Here is an 18,484-nt window from a genome sequence, read left to right on the forward strand (position 1 = left end):
GACACAGCATCACACAGCAAGGGAGCGTCAGTAGGGTCTATATGCATCGCCCTGAACTGGGAGTTGGAAAGCCAAGGCCTGTGTAGCAATATAATAAAGCAAACAGTGGTGTTCTCGGTGGTAAAAGGTTCTTGAGAATTTTCTCAGGGTGTGTTTAGGCTAGGGGGGTAGACGTGAAATACTGTTTTGGCAGCAGGAGCTTCTGCGGCAGTGACAGAATCTTCAGACTGCAGCAAATAGGGTCACACCACTCAGAGAAATGCCATGGGTAACTCTAGACAGATTTTTTGTTGGTGATGTCATTTTTAAGGAGATAGCAGTTTATTGAATATACCACAAGGGAGCGGTGTAGACAGATGTTTAATACATATCGCTAATAAATATCGGGTAGGAAAGTGGATATTTATCATAACAAAGTTTTTTTAATTTGACTTCTCATTCTCTTCACATTTCTCAGGATAATATATGTACCCATATGAACATATGATACAGATGTGACTCAAAACATTTTTACTATGAACACAGAAAAAGAAGCATTACATACATATATTATTTCAGCTCTTATGTAAGTGGCTACATGTGGGAATCTCTATGAAATAAACAGTATGTGAAAAAAAGATATTTTATTAGAAAGCAAATAATTCTTGACCAATTTATTTCTATGATTAAAATTTAGCTTTACCATTTTTGTTTTTATGTTTCAGGGACTTTGAAGGCAACCATATCCATAATTTAAGAAATTTCACTTTTATTTCCTGCAGTAATTTAACTGTTTTGTAAGTAGTGTTTTATCCTTTTGAAGTGCTGTTATATCTCTTTACAAACAAAGTTAGTCATTTATGTGAACATAAGTTAGCATAGCATGCACAGTAACTACAGCAAATGTTCACTTACGACTTGAAGTTTTCTGAAACTGAAACGCATTAATAAAATCAGTGAAGTTCACACCAAGCTTCATCGAGATTCACGACATGCATGGATCGTCACAACAGTACCGTGAGACCTGTCTTTCTCAAACTTAAGTAATATCCATTTTAACGGAAAGCAATTTTCACTGACCACCTAAAATCTCTCCTTGGATCTCAGTTTGAGAAACACTAAATTAGTCTTAATCTGTAAGAATGTTCGCCCTTTGCAAACATTACTGCAAAGATTGTAGAAAAAATTTAATCACAACCAAATTTTTCTTTTAATACTGCGGAATGTCTACACCCCTGAAGACATAATTGTGGACACCAGGATAAACTTTAGAATGTTACTGAGTATAATTTCTCTATGTCTTTCTGGCCAATTTTAAAATCACACTGCTTTTTTCCATGAAAGTGAAGGATGACAAAGTTTCTTTCAGTATAAAAACACAACTGCCTCACTTACAGGTTATTTTTTTCAGATCAGTGCTTTTCAAACTGTGGGTTGAATCTCACAAGTGGGTGATGAATGCAATATGGTATCTCCTGACTAGCTTTTTTAATGAAACAAAGTCGAATTGAATTGAATAAAAATATCAAAGTGTGATTCACATAATTAAATGTACTGTTCCTTGAGTCTTGGGTTGTATGGGTATATGTTATGTCCCAATATTTTTAAGCGCAGTACCATGGAAAAAGTTTGAAAACCACTATACTAGAATCCATCTAGAAACCATCCTAGAATCCATCTCGAAATCCATACTAGAAACCATAATACTAGGACCTCTGTGTATGGGCAATGCAATAGCTATCACTGATACAATAATTTTCCTCCAAATGCCTCCCCCATTCCAATGGGTTCAAGCCACTGAGATGTTTGAACTCTTGTGCAGTGAGCTCAGCAGTCTTCAGGTGCAGAAGGCTTTATATCAGTCATGCAAAGCAGTTCCTACTAACCGCCCAAAGGTAACCAAATTGCACCTGAAGGACATGGGCCAAAACTTGCAACTTCTTTGCTGTTCTATTTTGTTTTTAAGAAGCCTCTGTGTGAAGAAATCATTTGTGAGTTTTCTCTTGGCATGTGCTTGTGCTTTTCTGGTCTAGGGATACTGGCAGGAGATGGTAATGGTTTGGAGAGCTTGAGAGGAAATAAATACTTCAGGATGAGACAAGGCCAACCTCTGAGCATGCCACACATTTAAAGAACCGGAAACATTTTAAAACTTTTTTTTTAAGATTTATTTTATTTATTTGTCAGAGAGAGAGAGCATAAGCAGGGGGGAGCAGCAGGCAGAGGGAGAAGCAGGCTCCCCGCTGGGCAAAGAGCTCCATATAGGACTCCATCCCAGGACCCTAGGATCATGGCCTGAGCCAAAGGCAGACACTTAACCAACTGAGTGACCCAGGTGACGGGATTTTAAAACTTTCCATGAGTTAGTCCTTTATGCTGGCTCTTAATACATGAGATCAGTGCAGAAATGAAGTGGTCAAGAATTATATAGTCTGTGGGGCGCCTGGGTGGCTCAGTTGGTTAAGCATCTGCCTTTGGCTCAGGTCAGGATCCTGGAATTGAGCCTCGCCTGGGGCTCCCTGCTCTGCTGGGAGCCTGCTTCTCCCTCTCCTATTCCCCCTGCTTGTTATCTCTATATATACATATCAAATAAATAAATGAATCTTAAAAAAAAAAGAATTACATATAGTCTGGTTCAACATTGCAAACTAGAGATCTTCTGAATTTGGTCCAGCTTAGATTAGACTTCTTAGGCAACTCCACCCCAGGTCGCATCAACTACCAGATGCGCATGAGTGGTACTGTGCGTGTGCGCAGGGGAGGGGGCGGGGTATTCTGTTAGAGAGACAAGCTAGGCAGACTGAAGAAGAGGCCCCTCGAATACAACTCCTTGTGCTCTCCGGTCCGTGAATTTCAGTCTGCATTCTCAAGAGTTCACGTTTTCACTATTTCCCTTGCAGAGTTCTTCCCTACCTCACTTAAAAATTTGAATAATATTTTATTTTTATCATCATTAAAAGATTTGAGAAATTTAAAACCAAAATTAGACTGGGTAAATTACCATACTACAAAATACTTGATGTGAAAATGCACTATATATAATTATCTTTTTTTTTTTCTTTTCAGGCTGTTAATCTTCTTTCCAAACACTCATTTATCACTTACCTCAAGGAGCCACAACGTATTTTTCTTTTTACTTTCAGGGTAATGAGGAAAAACAAAATTAATCACCTAAATGAAAATACTTTTGCACCTCTCCAGAAGCTAGATGAATTGTAAGTTTGATAGACTTTTCTTTCTACTATTTTAGTTCATACTTGTTAGACATATATGCTTTTATACATTTGAGAAATATTTCTCTTTTTCTAGTGTTATTTGTATACACTTTGAGCCATAAATGAACTCAGATAGCTTACAAAAATATACATTAAAAAAATATATATAATAACTATTTGAGGAAAATGAGATAAAGGAAACATAGCAACAAAGAAATAATAAAATTAGGGTAAAATTAACAAGTAAAATACATCCTATATCACTCTGTCCCACTGCTAGAGAGGAGCAGCACATTTGTTTTTAAGTTTCTTAGAAAGTTAGGATTTGGAGACCATAAGATAAAAAGACATACTTAGCTAATATCAGAAATAAAAGATAATCTTGGATCCACAAAGAAATTAGACATCCTTGGATAACATCCCAACCTATAATAATGGAAGAGAGACATAAGTTAAATCAACTGTTTACTGTTTATACTGTCCCTTTTTTAAGACCAATGACCCAGTTCCAAAAGGCATTAAAACAACTCTCTGATAAACCAAAGCTTTGTGGCCCAAGCACATAGTAGCTGATTGTCAGAATAAAATATATGTTGAGCAATGGATGAAGTACATGTCCTTCAGACAATTTTTTTATGTTTTACTATTAATTTTCTCAATTTGATTTTGCTGAAGTTTGGGCTAGCAACTACAATTGACTCTTGAACAACTTGGGTTTGAACTGTGCAAAAATTAAGGCTCCAAATCATATTCCTACTCTAATACGAAAGGAAGAAGGGGGGGCGCCTGGGTGGCGCAGTCGTTAAGCATCTGCCTTCAGCTCAGGGCGTGATCCCGGCGTTATGGGATCGAGCCCCACATCAGGCTCCTCCGCTAGGAGCCTGCTGCTGCCTCTCCCACTCCCCCTGCTGTGTTCCCTCTCTCACTGACTGTCTCTCTGTCAAATAAATAAATAAATAATCTTTAAAAAAAAAAAAAAAAAAGAAAGAAAGGAAGAAGGGAATGAAGGGAGGGGGAAAAGAGGCACAACACATACATTAATTAAATTAGAAAATTGAAACAAGATCAAATACCATCAAGCATTTGTCTCTGAAGAAATGGGATAAATTATTTTTATATTTTCCCATTACTGTCCCTTTTTTAAAATTTTTAGACTTCTGGTAATTAAGATAACTCACTAACAGCACTGTTGAAAAGTTGTATAATCATTTCCTAACAAATTACAGAACAATGAATAAAGTCTTAAGAAACTAATATGACATGGTTGCAATTATTTCTCTAGGGATTTAGGAAGTAATAAGATTGAAAATCTTCCACCGCAAGTATTTAAGGATCTGAAGGAGCTCTCACAATTGTAAGACTAATACTAATTTTATCTTTTCACTTCTTTGTTTTAATTTCTTTTATCTTTTAAATTGAAATAATATATATAACACAAAATTTAGCATTTTAACCATTTTTAAATGTACAGTTCAGTGGCATTAAGTACCTTCATGTTGTACAACCATCACCACCATCCAGCTCCAGAACTTTTTCATCCTCCCAAACTGAAACTCCATATCTACTAAACAGTATCTCCCCATCACATCCCCTGACTGGCATCTCTGTTCTGTTTTCATTAATTTGAGTGTTCTAGGTACCCTTTGTAGATGGAATCATTCAGTAGTTGACCTTTTGTGATTGGCTTATTTCACTAAGCATAATGTCTTCAAGGTTCATACGTTTTGTAACATATATCAGAATTTCTGGATATTATTCTGAATAATAGCATTAATTAGTAATGATATTATTCTAAATAGTAATTCATTGTGTCTAAATATATGTCACATTGTGTTTATCCAGTCATCCATTAACGGACACTTGGGTCCCTTCCACCTTTTAGCTATTGTGAGTAATGCTGCTATGAACATGGGTGTACAAGTATCTATTTGAGACCTTTCTTTCAATCCTTTCAGTATAGAGCCCCAGAAGTAAAATTGTTGGATCATACAGTAATTCCATTTTAACTTTTTGAGGAAACAGCACACTGATTTCCAAGCAGCTACACCATTTTACATTCCCACTAGCAGTGCACAAGTGTTCCAATTTCCCTACGTCTTCAGCAGCACTTTTCTTTTCTATTTTGGGGGCAATATTCATCTTAATGGGTATGAAATGTCATTGTGGTTTTGATTTGCATTTCCCTAATGGTTAATGATGTTGAACATCTTTTCGTGGGCTTATTGGCTATATATCTTCTTTGGAGAAGTGTCTATTCAAGTCTTTTGCCCATCTTCTTAGCTGGGTTGGTTTTTGTTGTTGAATTGTAGGAATTCTTTATATATTTTAGATATTAAATCCTTTTCAGATATATGATTTGCAATATTTTCTTCTATTCTATAAATCACCCTTACACTCTGTTGATAGTCTCCTTAGACATACAAAAAATTTTAATTTACATGTAGTCAGATTTTTCTATTTTGTTGTTGTCATTGCCTATGCTTTTGGTTTTGTATACACAGGGCCCTGAAGATTTTCCCCTGTTTTTTTCTTAAGAGTTTTATAGTTCTAGCTTTTCTATTTAGGTCTTTGATCCATTTTGAGTTAATTTTATACATGATGTAAGGTAACTTCTAAGTTCTTTCTTTTGTATGTGGATAGCAATCTGGTTTTACCAGCTCTATTTGTTGAAAAGACTGTCCTTTCCCCATTGCATGGTCTTGGCACCATATATGCAAGGGTTTATTCCTGTGCTTTCTATCCTATTCCATTGGTTTATATACTTGTCTTTATAACAGTGCCACCCTGTTTTGATTACTGTGGCTTTGTAATAAGTTTTAAAATTAGGAAGTGTGAAGCCTCCAACTTTGTTCTTTTTCAAAATTGTTTTCGCTATTTAAGCCCCATTGAGATGCCACACAAATTTCAGAATGGGTTTTTCTGTCTATGCCAAAAAATATTAGGATTTTGATAGAGATGGCACTGAATCAATGGGTCACTTTGGAGAGTATTGACATTTTTCTTTTTAAATATGTATTTATTTGTTTTAGAGAAAGAGCACAAGAGTGAAGGGGAGGGCAGAGAGAGAGAATGACTCTTAAGCAGACTCTGCAATCAGTGTGAAGACAGACACAGGGCTCGATCTCATGAGTCCAAGATCACCCTGAGATCAAGACCTGAGCCAAAACCTAGAGTCGGATGCTTAACCGACTGCGCCACCCAGGCACCCCAGGGAGTTTGGCATCTTGACAACATTAAGTCTTCTTTTTTTTTTTAAATAATTTTTTATTATGTTATGTTAGTCACCATATAGTATATCCTTAGTTTTCGATGTAGTGTTCTATTATTCATTATTTGCGTAAACACCCAGTGCACCATGCAATATGTGCCCTCCTTAATATCCATCACCAGCCTATCCCAGTCCCCCACCCCCCTTCCCTCTGAAGCCCTCAGTTTGTTTCCCAGAGTCTATAGTCTCTCATGCTTCATTCCCCCTTCTGTTTACCCCCCCTTCATTCTTCCCTTCCTTCTCCTACCAATCTTCCTATTTCTTATGTTCCATAAATGAGTGAAACTATATGATAATTGTCTTTCTCTGCTTGACTTATTTCACTTAGCATAATCTCCTCCAGTCCCATCCATATTGCTGCAAATGTTGTGTAATCGTTCTTTCTCATGGCTGAGTAATATTCCATTGTATATATGGACCACATCTTCTTAATCCAGTCATCAGTTGAAGGGCATCTTGGCTCCTTCCACAATTTAGCTATTGTGGACAATACTGCTATGAACATTGGGGTGCATATGGCCCTTCTCTTCACTACGTCTGTATCTTTGAGATAAATACCCAGTAGTGCAATTGCTGGACCATAGGGTAGCTCAATTTTTAACTTTTTAAGGGACCTCCACACTGTTTTCCAGAGTGGCTGTACCAACTTGCATTCCCACCAACAGTGTAAGAGGGATCCCCTTTTTCCACATCCTCTCCAACATTTGTTGCTTCTTGCCTTGTCAATTTTTGCCATTCTAACTGGTGTAAGGTGGTATGTCAAGGTGGTTTTGATTTGAATTTCCTTGATGGCTAATGATTTTGAACATTTTTTCATGTGTCTGTTAGCCATTTGTATGTCTTCACTGGAAAAGTGTCTGTTCATATCTTCTGCCCATTTTTTGATTTGATTATTTGTTTCTCGTGTATTGAGTTTGAGAAGTTCTTTGTAGATCTTGGATACCAGTCCTTTATCTGTAGTGTCATTTGCAAATATATTCTCCCATTCCGTGGGCTGCCTCTTAGTTTTTCTGACTGTTTCCTTGGCTGTGCAGAAACTTTTAATCTTGATGAAGTCCCATAAATTCATTTTATCTTTTGTTTCTCTTGCCTTTGGGGATGTGTCATGAAAAAGGTTGCTTTGGCCGATGTCGTAGAGGTTTCTGCCTATGTTCTCCTCTAGAATTTTGATGGATTCCTGTCTCACATCGAGGTCTTTCATCCATTTGGAGTTTATTTTTGTGTATGGTGTGAGATAGTGGTCAAGTTTCATTCTTTTGCATGTAGCTGTCCAATTTTCCCAGCACCATTTATTGAAGAGACTGTCTTTTTCCCACCGGATGTTTTTTCCTGCTTTATCAAATATTAGTTGCCCAAAGAGCCGAGGGTCCATTTCTGGGCTCTCTATTCTGTTCCATTGGTCTATGTGTCTGTTTTTGTGCCAGTACCATGCTGTCTTTGTGATCACAGCTTTGTAGTACAGCTCGAAATCCGGCATTGTGATGCCCCCAGCTTTGTTTTTCCTTTTCAACAGTTCCTTGGAGATTCGGGGCCTTTTCTGTTTCCATACAAATTTAAGGACTATTTGTTCCAGTTCTTTGAAAAATGTCCTCGGTATTTTGATCGGGATAGCATTGAAAGTGTAGATTGCTCTGGGTAGCATGGACATTTTAACTATGTTAATTCTTCCAATCCATGAGCATGGAATATCTTTCCATCTTTTTATGTCTTCCTCAATGTCTTTCAAGAGTGATTTATAGTTTCTAGAATATAGGTCCTTTACGTCTCTGGTTAAGTTAATTCCAAGGTAACGTATGGTTTTTGGTGCTATTGTAAATGGGATGGATTCCCTAATTTCTCTTTCTTCGGTCTCGTTATTCGTGTATAGAAATGCAACTGATTTCTGAGCATTGATTTTGTATCCCGCCACGTTACTGAATTGCTCTATAACTTCTAATAGTTTGGGAGTGGCTTCTTTTGGGTTTTCCATATAGAGTATCATGTCATCTGCAAAGAGAGACATTTTGACTTCTTCTTTGCCAATTTGAATACCTTTGATCCCTTTTTGTCGTCTGATTGCTGTTGCAAGGACTTCTAGTACTATGTTGAATAATAGTGGCGAGAGTGGGCATCCTTGTCGAGTTCCTGATCTTAAGGGAAAGGCTTCCAGCTTTTCCCCATTGAGAATAATATTTGCAGTAGGCTTTTCATAGATGGCTTTTATGAGATTGAGAAATGTACCTTCTATTCCTACACTCTGAAGGGTTTTAATCAGGAAAGGATGCTGTATTTTGTCAAATGCTTTTTCGGCATCGATTGAGAGGATCATATGGTTCCTGAGTCTTTTCTTGTTGATATGATGTATCACGCTGATTGATTTGCGAATATTGAACCACGCTTGCATCCCAGGTATGAATCCCACTTGATCGTGATGGATAATCCTTTTAATGTACTGTTGGATTCTATTAGCAAGTATCTTGTTGAGGATTTTGGCGTCCATATTCATTAGGGAAATCGGTCTGTAATTCTCCTTTTTGAGGGGGTCTTTGCCTGGTTTGGGGATCAAGGTAATATTGGCCTCATAGAATGAGTTTGGTAGCTTTCCTTCTGTTTCTATTTTTTGAAATAGCTTTAGGAGAATAGGTATTATTTCTTCTTTGAATGTTTGGTAGAATTCCCCAGGAAAACCGTCCGGGCCTGGAGTTTTGTTATTTGGAAGGTTGTTTATCACTGACTCAATTTCTTCATAATTAATTGGCCTGTTTAAGGAATCAATTTCTTCCGGTTTCAATCTTGGTAGTTTATAGGTTTCCAGGAAGGATTCCATCTCTTCCAGATTGCTTAGTTTATTGGCATATAGCTGTTGATAAAAATTTCTAATAATCCTTCCAATTTCAATGGTGTTCGTCGTGACCTCTCCTTTTTCATTCATAATTTTAATAATCTGGGTCCTTTCTCTTTTCTTTTGGATAAGTCTTGCCAGTGGTCTGTCAATTTTATTGATTCTCTCAAAGAACCAGCTTCTAGTCCTGTTGATCTGCTCTACTGTACTTCTGGTTTCTGCTTGATTGATTTCAGCTCTAATTTTGGTCAACTGCTTCCTCGTGCATGGGTTAGGCCTGTTCTTCTGTTCCAGCTCCAGCTTCTTGAGTTGAGAATATAAAAACTGCATTTTAGATTTTTCTATTCTTTTGAGTGAGGTTTGGATGGCTATGTATTTTCCCCTTAGGACCACCTTTGCAGTGTCCCATAGGTTTTTGGACCAACGTATTTTCATTCTCATTGGTCTACAAAAATTGTTTGATCTCCTTCTTAATTCTCTGGTTTACCCAATCATTCTTGAGCAGGATGGTTCTTAGTTTCCAAGTGTTTGAGTTTCTTCCAAATTTTTCCTTGTGATTGAGTTCCAGTTTCAAAGCATTGCAGTCTGAGAATATGTAGGGAATAATCTCAGTCTTTTGGTGTCGGTTGAGACCTGTTTTGTGACCCAGTATATGGTCTATTCTGGAGAGTTCCATGTGCATTCTAAAAGAATGAGTATTCTGTTGTTCTGGGCTGTAGTGTTCTATATATATTTATGAGGTCCATCTGGTCCAGTATGTCATTCAAAGCCCTTGTTTCTTTGTTGATTTTCTGCTTAGGTGATCTGTCTAATGCTGAGAGCAGAGCTTTGAGGTCCCCTACTATTAATGTATTATTATCTATATGTCTCTTTATTCTGGTTAAGAGTTGGCTTGTGTATCTAGCTGCTCCCTTGTTGGGGGCATAGATATTTATAATTGTCATATCCACTTGTTGGATACATCCTTTAAGAATAATATAGTGTCCTTCTGTATCTCTAATTACAGTCTTTAGTTTAAAATCTAATCTGTCTGATATGAGAATTGCTATCCCAGCTTTCCTCTGAGGTCCATTGGCATGAAAAATGGTTTTCCATCCCTTCAATTTCAGTCTGGATGTATCTTTAGGTTCAAAATGAGTCTCTTGTAGACAGCAAATGGATGGATCATGTCTTTTTATCCAATCTGCAACCCTGTGGCATTTATGGGAGCATTTAGGCCATTCACATTGAGAGTGATTATTGAGAGATATGATTTTAATGATGTCATGTTGCCTGTGAAGTCTTTGTTTCTATAGATTGTAAATTTCTGTTCTGTATCATTCTTGGGGCCTTTTTACTTTTATAGAACCCTCCTTAATATCTCATGTAGGGCTGGTTTGGTAGTCACGAGTTCCTTCAGTTCTAGCCGATCTTGGAAGATCCTTATCCCTCCATCAATTCTGAATGACAGCCTTTCTGGATAAAGGATCCTTGGCTACATGTTCTTCTCAGATAGAGCTTTGAAAATACCCTGCCAACCCTTCCTGGCCTGCCAGGTCTCTGTAGACATGTCTGACATTATTCTGATATTCTTCCTTCTGTACGTAAGGATTTTTTTCCCTCTGGCCACTTTCAATACTGTATGCTTGGATCTAATATTTGCAAATTGCACTATGACGTGACATGGTGTAGGTCTGTTCTCACTGACCTTGGGAAGTGTTCTCTCTGCCTCTTGGACACAAATGCTTGTTTCCTTTGCCAGATTAGGGAAGTTCTCAGCTACAATTTGTTCAAATATCTCTTCTAGACCTCTCTCTTTCTCCACCCCCTCGGGGATGCCGATGATTCTGATATTGGAACATTTCATTGAGTCAGTAATCTCCCATAATCTACATTTTTGAGATTGGATTTTTTTTGAGCCAAGTTTCTGTTTTAACTTTCTCTTCTACCATCCCATCCTTCAATTCACTAATTTGTTCTTCTGCCTCATTTACCCTGGCCATCAGAGCATCTAGTTTAGATTGCATTTGATTCATAGCATTTTTAATTTCTGCCAGACTCGCTCTCATTTCTGCCCTTAGTGATTCTATATTCTCGTTAATATTTTCATTAATATTTTTTTCAAGCCTACACATCATCTTGACCATTGTTACTTTTAACTCCATTTCTGACAACTTGGTTATATCCATATCCATCAGTTCTGTGGCAGAGGCCACAGTCTCTGTCTCCTTTCTTTGCTGAAGGTTTTTCTTCCTCGTCATTCTGATGAGGAGAGGTTGCGGGGTTGTCCAAAGCCCAAATTATTGACTGGGACCCAGGCCGTGCTCCCTTGTTTTATAGGGATCTTAGGGATGTGGGCTTCTTGATTTTTCAGCCTGCCTTCTGGGGGAGGGACCTGCTGTGCTGATATTCAGGCAACCCTGTTTGGGTAGAGTCTCCCTGTCCCCTGCGAGGGGGGATGGGGATGGGCACAACGTGAACCAGTATTTCCGGGCTTTTGTTCTCTGGCGGCTTTCCCTGGCGGTTTTCTGTAACTCTTCTGAGAGTCAGAGCAGCAGTGGCCAAATCCCAGCCTCTGTCTCAGAACAGAGAGATCACAGTCCGCTCTCCGCTCAGCTCTCTTGGCCACTTTAACTCTATTTCTGTCAGTGATGCGAAAAACCCTGCAGCGTCCGGGGTTGTGCACCCCACAGCCACTCTCCCAGCCCTCACTTCCAGGGCCGGCATGCCCCCGCCCCCCTCCGTTCCCGCCCGCACTCCTGAGCTCCCTGTTTCAGTGTGATTCGCGCACACTCCGGAGCCCCTGTTTTCAGTCTGGTCGCGAGCGTTCCTGGGCTCATGGTCTCAGTCTGCTCTCTCGCGGGTGCCGGTTTGCGAGTCCAGCCCGTCCCTCATGCACGTGGCTACTGCTTCCCGTTGCCTGAGCGCTGGGGCTCCCTCCCCCTTACATTTATTTTCTGATATCTGTGCGCGGATTCACGGCTCCCCGCTTCATACCTCAATACTCAGCCCCAGAGATGTTTGTTTGTAGAGATCCAGATGCGTCTTCCTGCGTCTCAGGCTGATTTCGTGGGTATTCAGGATGGTCTTGTAGATATCCAGCTCGATTCAGGGGACCAGCTGAAAAAGGGGTCCTCTATTCCTCCACCCCACTGCACTCCCTCTCCTTCGCTGCTTAGGTGGCCATGTTTTTGCCCTTTGTCAACATTAAGTCTTCTAATCCATAAACATACAATGTCTTTCCATTTAGTGGTGTCTTTTTAAATTTCTTATGGCAACATTTTATTTTCAAACACAAGTCTTTCAATTCCTTGGTTAAGTTTATTTCTAAATATTTGATTCTGTTGATGGAATTACCTTTTGAATTTCCTTTTTGGCTTGTTCATTGTTAGTGTATAAAAACGCATTCGATTTTTGTGTAGTGGTTTTGTATTTGGCAACTTTGCTACATATAGTTATAAGTTCTAACAGTTTTTTGTGTGTGAAATCTTCAGGGTTTTCTACACATACTATCATGTTATATGTGAACAGAGATAATTTTACTTCTCCCTTTCAAATTTGAATGCCTTTTTTTTTCCCTTGCCTAATTACTCTGGCTAGACTTCCAATACTATGTTGAATGGAAGCAAAAGTGGTCACCCTGGTCTGGTTACTGATTTTGGAGGAAAAGCTTTCAGCCTTTTACCATTGAGGATGATGTAAGCTGTGGGCTTTCCATATATGGCCTATTGTGTTCAGATAGTTTCCTTCTAGTCCTAGACTGTTGAGTCCACTTTATTTCCTTAATACAACTCAATTTTCATTGTCATTCTTCCTCTGTTTCTTTCTACAATCACCACCCCAGGAGCTCCCCCACTTAATGAACGATCTAACCTAGAATAAATTTCTCAAAAAGAATTTGCTCTGAGAAGCTCCCTTTAATCAGTGATTTTTGTCTCGAGGTGTTTTTTTTTTTTTTACAAAGATTCTGAAAATTTTTCCATCGAAATTGAGCTGCACAGTCACTCTTGTCTCTTTCTCTTTGCTCCCAGCTATAAGCCTTTTACTTTTCATTTCATGCGTCACAAATCATTAGCACAAATGTCACTCTTTGGCATTAGATTTATTGTAAAAACTATTCAGGGTGATTCCATTAATTCAAATTTTGACAAAATGAAATTGTTTTTCATTTAATGAAATAAGATCCTAGGCAGAAGGTGAGGCAGAGACCCTACCGCTTCTGTGGTGAGAGCCATTTCTTGACAAGTCCACTTTCATTCTTACGTTGTTTTAGCTCCCTCCCTATCACTAACAAAATCATAGTGTTATTTAAGAGCCAGTCCCAATTCTAGTGTTTAATGTCCATTAATTCATTTAAATATTTAATGAACTCTTAAAGCAAGTGCTGTTACTACACTTTTTTTGTTAATGTTTAAAAGTAAGCCAGTCAACATATACACTTTCTCTTTACTTAAGCAGTTTCTAGAATTGACCTATTGTTGCCTTTTTTTAAAAAACAGGAATCTTTCCTATAATCCAATCCAGAAAATTCAAGCAGATCAATTTGATTATCTTGTCAAACTCAGGTCTCTGTAAGTATATACCTATGGGGATAGTTTTATGATGAAATTGTTATTTATTTACTAATAGCTAATAAATTCTATAAAATAAGATTTGTAGAATCTTTCATATCAGAAGCTTTATTCCCGGGATATGAGTTAAACACCATAGAACCATATGAGTGCTCACTACACTATAAACAGTTTTATCTTACATGTTTATAAACTAAAAGTCAGGTAATGATTTTATATCTTTCTGTAATCATCAGGAGCTGATATTGGATTGTTCGCTTTGATCCTCTGAAGGCAAATCTGTATATTCATTCCTCCGTTAGCACTGGTATCTAAGAATTTATTATAGCCATCGTTATCCCCAAGATGCAGTATTCTGGATTATATAAATCAGTACTTATACCACACACACGCACACACACATATTTGTTATGGTCTAACAATTTGCCTTTAAAAGATAAGCTTCAGTTCATTTAATTTAAATGTTCCCTAAGTAAAATGGCATCTTATTAGAAAAAATATATTATTTAAAAATTATTAGAAAAATTTCAAACCTCTTTGCTATTGTAATATTGTCTAAAAGATAAGGTGTGTTCATTTATTCCACAAACCCTTATTGAGTAGTTATTATGCACAAAGCATGTGTTATGATCTATAAGGACCAAAAAAATTCAAATAGAAGAGATATTTGTGTATAGATGCCAGAATCAAAAAGGAGTTGGGGAAGTAAGTGCATACGGCAAGCTGAGTATGAATGTTTGGTTCACAATCAGTGTTAACTGACAGCGTTTTATTAAACTGTCCTTTACAAAAACGCATTTTATTACACCCTTGTAATATATGTTATTTTGATAATTAATTTGATATTTTTAGCAGCCTAGAAGGAATTGAAATTTCAAATATCCAACAAAGGATGTTTAGACCTCTAATGAATCTCTCTCACATGTAAGCGATATTTTTCTTGTTTTTCACCTTGATTTCAATCTTTTATGTTTCCACGTGCACTGTGTTGATACATTCATACCCAATGCATCCAATTTATCAAATTTTCTGCTGATTCATTTGCCTAAACCATATTATTCTTAAAATGTTGCTATTGGGTGGGATGATTTTTAGTGTTCCATGGTTTGGTAGAATCAAAGGTGATGTTTTAAATGTCAGAAAACATGAGTGTGGAGGGAACACACTTAGTCTCATAAGTTCTCCTTAGCGCTGATACCGTTCATACACAGTGATGTTTGCCTGACGAGCTAGTAATTCACACACATGGTATAAGTGCTACCAGATGAAGAAATAGGAACTTATATAAGCAACACAAAAATAATTGTAAATATATAATTGTTGTAAATGGAGGAAAGTATGGAGAAATCCTCCTCAGTAAAAATTGCTGCCAATATCAGGACATGACTGGAGCAAGTGTGTATGGATAAAATGGCAAACTTTGAAAAATCTTTTATTCAAACAGTGTGTATTATGGTACCATTGATTCCATGCTTTGGAAACATTTTTTTTAATTGAATGCAGTCTTACACCAGATTTTAGAATGATCTCCATGCCAGGAAATTAAGTCTCCAGAATTTAGAAAGTGTCATGTCAGCCAACACCACTCTATAATTTTGCTTATATTTTAGTTCTAATGCAGGACATTATTTTTGTTTTCCATAACTCTTCAGAGACTATGCTTATAAAAGTTTCTTTGTACGCAACATAAAACACTAGGACTTATGTAAGCCAAACACAGTTAATTGAGAGAAAATGGTATAGCTCATAAAACCCAAGAAACAACTCAAGGAACAGACTTGAATTGGGCAGAAACCATATCAGATCTAAGGGATTCAGGCAGCAAGAGTTAAACAACAGGACAACATACTGTAATTGTCAACCTTTTGTCTTGTATTATTACTACAGCTCTTTAGACTATAAAGATCATTTATATTTTTTGCCAGAATACATGGCTATAGAAGCAAATAGATTTAATTTGAACTTCAATTTCTACATTTATTAGAAAATGTCATAGCAAATAATTTGCCTCCACTGATGATTCATCTCCTCCTATGGTGATGCTAATACTTAGCTCATGGAGTTGACTTGAGAAATGATTCCTGGTACGTAGAAGATTTTCAATGAATGGTGTTGCTGTTGCTGGTAACACAGTAGTCGTTACTGATTATCTGGGTAGTGCCTTCATCAACACGAAAGGTCTCTCTATTGATGAAAAAATTAACTCAACAAATATTTATTGAACACCTTATTATGTACCACAATCTGGTCGAGAGATAAGCGTGTGAACAGGCAGTTACATAGTAACTTCTATAGTAGAAAAGCCATGGAAGCCAGAGGAGAAAACACTTGGATCTCTCTTCCCCAGAGGGCTGGAAAGCAAGATTAGTTGAAGCAACAATAGGAGCTACCTAAACACTAAAAATCCAATAAAAGTTCCATTAGATGGATTACTTCTCTTGATCCCATGCTAATGGTTTATTTATGTTTCAAGGCATGTCTAACACTTGTATATTCATGATGCCTATTTGCTGCTCTGACCCACATATTTTTTTGTAGTGAAATCAAGTTCGCAAGAATTAAAATTTAAACCTTTAGTATCCTTAATGTTGTACATTCCTGTGAGCCTCATATTAAGACATTTTCTTTCTATTGAGAAAATGTAGAAAAGAAATATGTGTGTATAGTGACACTGAATTAAACTTAAAATCTTATTTTACTTTCTCTTTGTGCATCAGATATTTTAAGAAATTCCAGTACTGTGGGTATGCACCCCATGTTCGCAGCTGTAAACCAAACACTGATGGGATCTCATCTCTAGAAAACCTCTTGGCAAACATTATTCAGAGAGTGTTTGTCTGGGTTGTATCTGCAGTCACGTGCTTTGGAAACATCTTTGTCATTTGCATGAGACCTTACATCAGGTCTGAGAACAAGCTGCATGCCATGTCAATCATTTCTCTCTGCTGTGAGTATTTCCTGATTGAAGGGAATTGTAGTTTTAAAATACATAAAAGCACTGTTATTAGAAAATAAGCAAACAGAGTGGTAGAATTATAAGATTTTACATTTTTCTCCTTTTTGCTTATGTGTTGCTTTCACATTCACTGTAATGAAAATAAAATGACTTTGGTGAGAAGACAATAACTTTTTTAAACAGAAAAATTCAATTACCTTACATAGACTAATGAAGCTCTCGTTTATTAGTTTTGTCTCATAAAGAGGCTCTCATTCATTAGTTTTCTTCTCTGAAGGCATGTTTTGTGAAAACATGGAAACTCTTTTACTGTGAATAAAATGGCAACCTTTCACAGTCACGGTTTTACATCCAGAGTTGTATTTACTCTTTTATTTGAGTGTCTGGATCATAGATACTGACTTAACTGATAACTGTTTTTCTGGTCTCTGCCCTACTAAAATCTCTTCCATTCATAATTTGAAATATTTGAATAAGAAAATGTTTTAGGTCATATTAAATTTTTTTAAGTTTTTGAAATGTGATTGCAGAGTCCTGTGTTAAATAAGGACTACAAAGAAAAATAAGCAAGAAACCAGTAGTCAGGCTGTTTATAGTGTGGGTCAGGTGGCCTAGAATATATCCATACTTCTCCAGTGAGTATCAGTCTACATGATGTTTTGTTTTATGTGTGCTGTCCATGTCTTTCCCCCAGGCTCCTTCAAAGTCTAATGTCTAATTGTTTTACTTGTTGCAAGCTACCTAAGAAACAGAGTCAAAAATTGGTTACTACTTTGTATTGTTAATTACAGAATTTCGAGTATGCTTAATTGCTCTGGTGAATGCTAGAGGGTAACTTCAGTGTTTAAGGGTTAGGGCCAGCCTTATGATTTATACAGTGATGTGATTTCAGAAACCTTGTGTAGAATGCCTGTGTAGTCGAAAGATCTCACTTATTCTCTGGTAGGAAATGTTTGCTTAAAAAGCAAAATCACCAAATAGTGCATCACATTGACAACTAATTTTGGGGATGGGAAAGCCTAAAAAGAGACAGAGAAAGATGTAAAAATGGGAAGAGAGAATCAGAGAGAACAGGTTTGCTTAGACCAGCTCTGGATAAATAACTTAAGCCCTTCAAAATTGTACTGACTATAGAGCACTTCTTTTTTTTTTTTTTTTTAATGATTTTATTTCTTTATTTATTTATCTGAGAGAGAGAGAGCAAGAGAGCACAAGCAGGGGGAGAGGCAGGGGAGAGGGAGAAGCAGACTTCCCAGTGAGCAGGGAGCCCCATATGGGGCTTGATCTCATGACCTGGGGATCATGACCTGAGCCAAAGGCAGATGCTCAGCTGACTGAACCACCCAGGTGCCCCTATAGAGCACTCCTTAATTATTCATATCTTTTAAATTATAGACCCCAAAATTCATAGTCATTAGTCTATCACAACAACTGCTGAATTACTTTCTCTAGGATTTTATTTTATTTATTTATTTTTTGAAACTTTCTCTAGGATTTTAAATGATATCCTTAACTTGTTAAGCTAGGAGCATATTTCAGCCAAAGAGGTGATCCAAATAATAACATCCCCATATTGGTCCCTAATCAAATGCTCAACAAAATTGCATTTTTTTGAAGATTTTATTTATTTATTTGAGAACGAGTGAGCACAAGCTGGAGGAGTGGCAGGCAGAGGGAGAAGCAGACTCCCCATTG

General features: G+C 37.3%; 1 protein-coding gene across 8 annotated transcripts in view; it reads left to right on the top strand.

Annotated features, from left to right (window-relative positions):
• Positions 1-18,484, top strand: part of RXFP1 (relaxin family peptide receptor 1) — a 98,853-nt gene that overhangs the window by 75,085 nt on the left and 5,284 nt on the right. For all 8 annotated transcript variants that reach the window (XM_040626401.1, XM_040626402.1, XM_008685546.2 and 5 more), the window contains 6 exons: positions 705-776; positions 3,123-3,194; positions 4,477-4,548; positions 13,762-13,833; positions 14,686-14,757; positions 16,551-16,780. In XM_040626401.1, coding sequence (XP_040482335.1) covers positions 705-776; positions 3,123-3,194; positions 4,477-4,548; positions 13,762-13,833; positions 14,686-14,757; positions 16,551-16,780 — 590 coding nt within the window. The remainder of the gene's footprint in view (positions 1-704; positions 777-3,122; positions 3,195-4,476; positions 4,549-13,761; positions 13,834-14,685; positions 14,758-16,550; positions 16,781-18,484) is intronic.

This window comes from Ursus maritimus, unplaced genomic scaffold (genome assembly GCF_017311325.1).
Source record: "Ursus maritimus isolate PB19 unplaced genomic scaffold, ASM1731132v1 scaffold_11, whole genome shotgun sequence".
NCBI classification, from domain to species: Eukaryota; Metazoa; Chordata; class Mammalia; order Carnivora; family Ursidae; genus Ursus; species Ursus maritimus.